Source organism: Centropristis striata, chromosome 6, assembly GCF_030273125.1.
Source record: "Centropristis striata isolate RG_2023a ecotype Rhode Island chromosome 6, C.striata_1.0, whole genome shotgun sequence".
NCBI classification, from domain to species: domain Eukaryota; kingdom Metazoa; phylum Chordata; class Actinopteri; order Perciformes; family Serranidae; genus Centropristis; species Centropristis striata.
The window spans coordinates 16,465,686-16,475,100 of record NC_081522.1 but is presented as its reverse complement, the minus strand read 5'-3'; the positions used below and the strand labels follow the sequence as shown (position 1 = coordinate 16,475,100).

Here is a 9,415-nt window from a genome sequence, read left to right as displayed (position 1 = left end):
CATATATTGATACATTACAGAGGGAAGATATGGACAAATATCACATTTGGGCTCATTTTATAACAACGTGGATTAAGGATATCATGATCTATATATGACAGGTCTAACCTTACAGGAAACATGCACACACACTCAGACATACCAGTTCACAGCAGTTTTTACACCTTTACTCTCTCTTTTCTTTACACAATTTTAAGAGGAAGTTTTATTCCATTTTTTTCTCAGTTCACATCTTGTTGTCAGTCTGAACGCTTTCTGTCATATTTCAGTGACTCATTCTTTAGTATACTTCCCTGTTCTTATATGAAAATCACACTTTTATTCTTCAAATCACTGTTCTGGTCACAAAACCATCACATTAACCACAATTTTACCAGGTAAAAAGGGGTTGCAAATCAAACAACATACTGCACAAGCTTAGTCAAACTTACTTTTTCACAATGAACTGCAATACCACCAGAATGCATTGTCTTGAGAATTATGATACAATGGCATGTATTTTAAATTGTTAATGGTGGGGTACAACTAATGTAAATGCCTTTTCAATAGCAGTTGGAATACATTGTATCATTGCAAAAGCAATGGTCAATAAGAATGCACCTAGTCTATATTTCAACATTATGTTCACTCCAATACTTGTCATCTCACTTAACAATATTTATTACATTATTATGCCTCCATCACAAACAAAAGTCAGTATCTTCGCCCTCATCGTGCCGTACGTATGTTCTTGTACTCGCACAGGAGCAGGTGCTTGAAGGTGTTTTTGAAGGTGGCGTTGCACAGCGCGTAGCAGGCCGGGTTGATGGTGCTGTTGATGTAACAGAGCCAGTAGCCAATGGTCCAGAGGGAGTTTGGGATGCAGACGGAGCAGAAGGTGTTGATCAGGACCATCACGTTGTACGGCGTCCAGGTGACAACAAAAGCAACCAGGATTGCCATGATGGTGCGCGTCACCTTCTTTTCCCTGGAAGAAATGCCCTTCCTTTTCCACTTTGCAACAGCAGTCTGCTTTGTCACCTGGAAAATGAAAGATTTTCGTTAATCGTTCAGTGGACCACTCTTGCCAATTCTTGCATTGTGACGTCACTGTGCATCAGCTTTGTTATTGGAGAAGAGACCTGTTAGTAGAAAAGCTTCAGATTATGATTACTGAGCAACATGCATGGTAATTATTAGCAAAAATACATTTCTTGCTCTTTTCCTGATGGTCTGAAGGTTATTAAATGTGTTCCTAGTTGCTTTTTATAACTAGAGTTGCTAAGATGGTATGAAAAGTCACATTTTGCTTTGATCAGTGTACCATATTTTACACGTCAGCCAAGCATAAAAACAAGATTTTTTAGAATATTCTGCATTTCCATTTGGGTTCTTTCTGTGCAAATTGGTGGATGACTGACTCACCATTAACTTTGCTGCTAGCATGGCTAAAGATATTGACCGTTGTAAATCTGGTCAAATTTGTGATCAATAACTTGTGTGTAAGTAGTCATCTAAATCATAATGTACAAACTTTTACTCAGTAATCAAATTTACCTTAAACAGCGTCCTTGTGGCCAGACTTTGCCTGTCTGCGGCTGAGTTCTCTGGGGAAGGTGGCTGTGTTTGATTTGTCTTTTTCTCCTCGTTTGACCCGTTCCTCGATGATGCAGGGACTGCAGTGTCCTTAGACGTTGAAGCGTTGTCTTCTGTGGAGTCCACCTGGTCTTTCTTTTCTTCCTGACATTGCCTGCTTCCGTTCTGCTGCTGCAGCATTTCCTTCTCCTTCTCATTCCCAGCCTCCACCCGAGCGTCTCTTGCTGTGATGCAGTTGTTCTGGCTCTCACATCCGTCCTCCTGGCTGTGAGAGGGGCCCTCTCCCAGACTGGTACCTGAGGTCTTCCTGCTGTCCCTCCTCATGCGGCTGCGGCTGGCCTTGGAGATACACCAGTAGAGGTAGATCATGATGGCCACTGGCAGGTAAAAAGCTGCTATGGCCGTCCCAAATGTCACCGCAGGGTTGGAGAAGAACTGAATGTAGCACTCAGTTGGCGGCACGGTTCTCCCCCCTACAATAAACTGCCAGAACAAAATAGCTGGAGCCCATAGGATGAAGGACAGGACCCAGGCCGCGGCGATCATCAGACCTGCCATCTTGGTGCTGCGGCGCGCTGGGTAGCTGAGCGGTTTGGTGACACAGAAGTAACGGTCAAAACTTATGATGAGCAGATTCATGACTGAGGCGTTGCTGACAACATAATCGACAGCCAACCACAGGTCACACACCACTGCTCCCAAAGGCCAGTAGCCAATCACAATATAGACCGTGTAGAGGTTCATGGAGCAGAGGCCAATAATGAGGTCTGCACAGGCAAGGCTGAACAGGAAGTAATTGTTGACAGTCTGCAGGTTCCTGTTTACCTTTAGAGAAACAACACAGGGCATGCTGTCAGATGCTAATCTTTTTTTGTACAATATGATGTGTGTTTTCTTGTTTTTATTAGATTACCACTCTTATCTCTGAGTCTAGGCGTGCTTCTTAAGGTGTCTAGAGATGCATGTTTATGAACTCTAATCATGACTGATCAAAACAAGAAAAGACAAACCTTTATAGAGAGCATGACCAGGATGTTTCCGATGACGGTGATCAGACTCAGAGATCCAGCCACGAGGATGATGAGGATAATCTCAACGGCCGAGTACGGGCTCTCAGAGAAGAGGCCGATGTTATTACCACCGCTGAAGTTGGCAAGGTGGGAGGAATTCAGAGTCTCCATGCTGTCTGGTTTTGGATAATCTTCTCACAGATGCTTCAGGCTCGAATCAAACCTGTACGAAATCTGGCAAAAACAAAAATTATGAAGTAATCAACCTCTTTTTGCCTTTTTATGGTGCCAGGTCTTTCCTTTTTGTGTCTGCTTTTATCTGTCTGCACAGCTACAAATGGTAAATCATGCGTAGCTTTCAGTGTGTAAACATTTTGCAGGTGTTTGAGTGTTTTTGAGCTCACAGCTTGGGCCAGGTGTGAAGGATGGACAGGTGAGCAAATAAAGGCTGCAGCAGCTGTGTTAAATACTCATATCAGGAACAACACATTAGAAGGGCTGGAATCTGCACAGTAGGCATTATATTATATCTGTAAATCAGCTGTTATTGTATAATCAACTTATAGATGTAACGTGACCTAATGTGCTTGTGTTTTTGTGAGACTTTAGTGTTTTAAAGAGTAAATTTGAATTCATAAGTCACACAATAACACAAACTAAGTTACTGATCAAGGCAACGGTAGACAAGGAACTCCTGTGTTCAGCGAAGGTAAAATGACATTGACAATGTTTTTGTCAATGGAGTCTGGTAGGTTTGAAGAAAGCATGATGCCTTTAGTCTCTTGTAGGATGACTGACTGACAGCAAGGTTAAGTGGTAAAATAAAGGTTTAAAAATAGTTTTTTTTAGGCGGCTAAAACACATTTGGGTGCTGCTCCTGTCCACAGCAGTACATTGCTAACCTTCTGAACTGTGTTTACAGTGAGTAACCTGGAAATCTCAGCTACTGACAAAATCTGACCTGACAGTGTAAACGGGATCATGCAACAAGGTCAACTAAACCTCCAGAGGGTTCATTCAAATTTCCCATTCGGCCTTGAAAGCCACAAAATTGCTCTCAGAGAGCATGTAATCTGTGCATGAGAGTCCATTCAAAAATGTCAAGTTGTGATTTTCATCCTGCAGGCATAGAGCAGTCATTTCCGAACAACATCTCTGCTCCTTGATATGGAATAGATACTCCCTGAAAATTGGATTTTCATTTGGGAAGTGTCTCAGATGTTTGTTCTTTGTGACAGATGTCCAAATAAACCTCATTAGAAGCGGTGGCTTTAAGGTCAAGGCAGGGCAGAGCCTCTGAGGCTACAGAGGGGTTGTCTGCACAACAATTTCCGCTTTCTGAGAGTGAGAAAAAAAGGGGTAATTATCCTTTGGCAGTGGAACTACCTGTTCTGTGTGTAGATAGATTTCCACTGGGGCCACGCATGCTAAAAATCCAGGCACTTGTGGTGCTTTAGGTAAAAGCATCTACTTAACAACGTGTGATGGAGATACCTGTTCTCTTGTATTTATAATGGGTTTGTTTATTCAAAATGTCCCCAGACAGTAAAACACCACAATTAAGGTAAAGTATCATTACGGCTAGTATTATGTTAAAAATTGAAAAAGATCAGCAATAGACCTACAGTACACAGAGGATAGCAATGTGATTAACTCATGTATTCTGATCAGAAAATCAATGTAGAGACTCTTAGTTGAGACTGTGAAGGCTGTTGGATACTGCTAAAACCCTGTAAGTGACTCCATTAGGCCACATGATAACATCATACTGTACCTGAGAGATGTTTCCTTCCTGCTCTTACAGCAAGATGAAACTTCATTACAGCATCTCTAACTCTATCACTTACTCATCAAAGACCCATTCTGGACATTTTCTGTCGCAGATGAGAAAGAGCTGCTCTGTGTGTGTGTGTGTGTGTGTGTGTGTGTGTGTCGGTGTGTCTGTCTGTCTGAGCGTAGTAGAGCTGTAATTCTCAGGACCTGTGGGGACGTTTTGGTCTCACAGTGGATTTAGAGTTATTGGGTGAGATTTGTGCTATTGTGAGAATCAGTATTAGGTTAAAGGCAATATTAGGGCTGTTGCAAGGTAAGTAACCATCTGAACAATCTGTTCAGATGGTTACTTTAAAGTGACATTTTTGGACAACATGCAGGTCCCCACAATGTTTTCTATTACATTAGAGACTTTGTTTCAAGATGTTATTTGTATACCACTTACTTAGTCCATGTTACCTTGAATTCTTGAGGAAAACTTGCCTACAGGATGAACCAAAAATGCAAAAAAATTGTGAAAATTCTTGAGGAATTTAAGTAAATGGGGGACGCATTTAACAACAGCTACTGAGCATAAGATACATGACATTATACTGCACTCATACTGCACAAGTTGTGTGAGAGTTTGTAAGCAGATTGATGTTATTAAATGTAGCCCTCATTTACTTCCATTCATCAAGGATTTACCTCTTTTTTTTTAAATTCTCCGTTCACAGTGGAGCCATGTGAGAAAAATTATGTTTTCTTCATTAATTCAATGTGACACAGGGAGATATACAGATGATTATTTTGGGGCAGAAGCATTTCTTTAAGAGTTGCAGCAAGGCATGTAGGAGTAATGGCTGATGTAAAGTTAGTCTCTAAATGATGTGAGTCAATGCAATGTCAAAGTGGTGGTGGAGGAAGTTTCTCTCCTCAATTACAATCCTGCGTTTGTAATTAAAACATTTGTTTTAGTGATTCTTGAGCATGCAACAACAAGTTGTGAACACATCACTCATATATCATCACCTTTTTTCAGTTGATATGAGGAACTTGGTAGCAAACAGTAGCTTATTTACACATCCAGCAGATATGGAACATTTAGAGTCGTGTTCCTGGCCAACTTGTAAATGTAAGTTCCATATTGTCTTTTTGCTATGTTTTGGTCTGCACCACCTCTTGAAGTTAATATCTGTCTCTTTAGCTGCTAAATGCTCCACTGTGTTTACCAGCTAGTTGCTAACAGTGGGTCTTTAGAGGTTTTTTACACTAATAAATTGCTGCCTCCTGTGGCCCATATCAACGTTGTCTAACTGTAAAAACAGTAAAGTTGTGATGGGGCAGTTGAACATCAGCATGTATATATATATATGTGTGTGTATATATATATATATATATATATATATATATATGCAAACACACACACACACATACAATACATACTGCTCATGAACTGCATCACATCATCATATATATATATATATATATATAAATATATAAAACAAGCTGTCTAATAAGCTTGTGTGAAGATGTTTTCATGTGATGTGGAATTGGCTGCTAACAGCAGGGGCTCACTGCCTGCTCACACGAAGCCCATCCTCACTTCTTCTCTTCATTCACACTAATAAGACCTGCATTACTGGACTTACCTAATTGTAATCCAGGGCTACTGGAGAGAGTCACAGAGGCAAACAGTATTTCTCTGACAGGCACAGAAACATAGTAATTAGATCCAGCAGATGCTGCCTGCAACAGCTGTACCGGTAATATGCTGCTAGGATATAGTAGTACTCATCTGGCTGGGTGAGCTTGGCTTTAAAAAGTCTATACTGTCTTTGATATCATGAACGACACAACAGTGAGCTGCAGAGTCAGTAAATAGCAGCAGATGAGGTGGTGAAACGAGGGGCTTGTTTGCAGAGAGCACACGTTACACAGAGTACACAGTTTGATCAAAAGGAGGATTTAATGACTACAAGGATAAAACATGTTTTAGTATTTAATTATTTCATTGAAAAAGAGATTCCTACCTCATAAATGGATTTTATTGTTTACTTTAATTTTTCAGGACAAACATGTTTCTAATGTTTGTATAGCTGGGATTTCAGAGTGTACATATATGCATATGAGATAAAATGACCCAGAGAAACACAGTATTCTGTCGAAGCAGAGGTTGTTAAAGCACTGTACTGTTACAGTAAAGGGGGAAGTTTGTTGTGATTTCAAAGAAGTGTGTCCTGAATCTGAAGAGTGGGAAATTTCACATCAACCTGAGCTTTGGCCTCGCACAGCAGTGTAACGGAGAGAAGAGAAAACCACTGAATCTTCAATGCAGCACTAGAGCCAAATAACAAATAACAGAGTGACTAGGGTGGAAAGGACGTCAAAATAAATCTGAAATTAAAGGTAGAGAGGAGATAACACAAAAAGGGGGAGAGGATGAAAATCATTTAGGGTATTTTTTAAAAGAGGAGACTGAGGGAGTCCATCAGGAGTTAATGAGCAAAAAACTTGATTTCATCTTGTAGTTTTCAGAGAGGAGCTGCATGCTTGAAATCTAATTTACATTTTACACACAAGCAAAGTGCGGTGTAACCAGGGGGATTCCTAGGGAGCAGGGAGACTGGGGAATCCAGAGTTGGGATCTGATGCTGGTGGCTGATTGAAACCTTTCAGCTCAGGACACAAATGAAGATAAAAACATCCTCAGGGGAACGATAAAACCCAGTTCAAGTCTACAGTTATAAGATAATAAAATTCAATACATGAGATATCACATTATGTTACATCCTGGAAATCCTGGAGATCCTTTTAATGTTCCCATGAACTTACTTCATATTGCTATAGTGCATAGGCGTTTAATATTTGTATGCAACTCAAGTTTTCATTTGATGTAACATTGTTTGAATCAAGGATTTTCTACTTCACAGCATAAGAAAGGAAGTGCAAAAAAGATAGATATTAAGGTCTAAAAATACTAAAGTCTGTTCCAAGTAGCTGTTCCAGAAGTTAGGGTAATTTTCTAAATAATTAAGTAAGTATTTTAAGTGACATTGCTTGCAGTAGTTTGGTAAAAATCCACCAATCCATCTTACCTTGTCTGCAGGGAATGACATAGATGAGCTGTTTTAGTTTGGTCCATGTTACTGTCACCTCTGTCTGTCGACACACTGGAGCAGAGAGGGAGGCAGAAAGTAACCCGACGTTGATGTCGCTCCTCCTCTGATAAGAGCCTGTGTGTGTGTGTGTGTGTGTGTGTGTGTGTGTGTGTGTGTGTGTGTGTGTGTGTGTGTGTGTGTGTGTTAGAGAGAGGCTGACAGCAGGGAGGGGTTATGGGGGCTATTAGTCGTGCTGTATCCCTTAAGCTAGGTTCGCAAATTTGAATAAACAAGAGAAGGAGGCAGACAGAGATGCTTGTTTCAGGACCATGGAAAGCACTGGCCTCTCCAGCACAAACGACTCCAAACGTTACAAAAGCTGTAGGCGATGATGTGGAGACAAGTTTGAGTGGCGGTGGCAGGAAATAAAATGGTAAAGTACTATTAAAAAGAGGACAAATGGAAAAGGGTTCTACTGTTATTCTGTTGCTGCAGGACTTTAACCTTTAAGACTCTGTTGTTTTGACCTTTTAACCAAACCTGTGACGCAGTCTGCCCCAGTTGGTGGATGACCTTACTTTGATGGAATTACAACAAAGAATAATGGTCCCTCTCCACAAAACAATATCGTAAATGAAACAAGGAGCGTGCCATCAAACAGGCCTGATTATTTGATATGAGAAAATATTAGATGATTCATTGTGATTCATTGTCCTGCTCCAGACTTATGGCACAGTGATCACATCCACGTCGGTCTGTCAGTTGATTTTCTTGGATATGATGTAAACTGTGTAACTCTGATGAACTTGATGTGGATACATTTGTGTCGTTGGTGTATCCCTGGACACAAGCTTCTTTTCTGCTGTTTCACCATTTGTCATGAATAAAAATCAATATGAAGCTCTGATTGTGTGTCTCGTCATGTGTGCATTTAGCTTTGTATGTCTTTGGTTTCCTGTGTCCTGGAAGATCCTCTTTCCAATTTCCTGGCATGTTATTCACTACTTATTGATACTCAGTAGTGAGCAGTAAATTAGGATTTCAGACATTTACTTATTATCATCATTTTGCATCGTCGCTGACAGCTGAAGTGATGTCCACACCATGGACACTTTTGTAAGTCCGTCCTCTAGAGAATGTTCATGTAAGCAGTCCGGCAGCACAAAGTCTTTTCATGAGTGTTTGCTTGAGCTTATCTCAAGGTTGAGTTATCCACATGCTACTTATCTTGTATAACAAACATATTGTTATCTCAACCATGATCTTTTCCTAACCTTAGCCAAGTTGTTTGGTTGCCTAACTTAGTAGAAACATGTTAACAGAGTGTTAAAACTGCAACTGTAGTGGAGCTTCATATTTTGATGCTTAGGGCTACCAAATGTGTCAAAAATGATGCCAGGGTGTCAGTATGTGACATGTTGGGAATGAGAACAGGTTGGTGGACTAGATCATAGACTATATTGTGGATTTTCACACATTGAATTCGGACAGGGCTACACGGTGGTGTCGTGGTTAACACTGCGACTCTTCTGTGTGGAGTTTGCATGTTCTCCCCATGTCAGCGTGGGGTCTCCCCGGGTCGTCCAGCTTCCTCCCACGGTCCAATAACATGCAGCTAAGGTGTAATTGGTGACTCTTAATTGGCCGTAGGTGTGAATGAGAGTGTGAATGGCTGTCTGTCTCTACGTGTGTTGCCACTCAGTACTTTTTGAGCACTTTTTGGAAAGCGTGTTTTGGCTACAGCCACTAGTTCCCCTCCGCCTCAATAGTTCTGCAACACTTAAGTGATCATTTAGTGACAATTTTGAGTCTCAGTCTGCTCTGCTTATTTCTTTTAAAAATGGTGCTATATGTTGTGATTGTGTAGAGTTCTACTCACATCGTATCCCGCCTCAACTGTATCCAATCAGCATCGACTAGTTAGTAGCGGCTCAGAAAAGTACATACCAGAGGCAGGTACTTTCTGAGCCGCTACCT

The 9,415-nt window shown here is 40.8% G+C and overlaps 1 protein-coding gene across 1 annotated transcript; it reads right to left on the bottom strand.

Moving 5' to 3' along the window:
* LOC131973903 (muscarinic acetylcholine receptor M2-like) lies at window positions 1–7,498 on the bottom strand. Its single transcript, XM_059336031.1, has 4 exons — window positions 7,436–7,498; window positions 2,586–2,819; window positions 1,537–2,400; window positions 1–1,020 (listed from the first exon to the last, which is right to left on the bottom strand). Exons 2-4 carry the CDS (start codon window positions 2,754–2,756, stop codon window positions 709–711), a joined length of 1,347 nt encoding a protein of 448 aa, XP_059192014.1. The 5' UTR covers window positions 2,757–2,819; window positions 7,436–7,498; the 3' UTR covers window positions 1–708.
* Window positions 7,499–9,415: the final 1,917 nt, after the last annotated feature.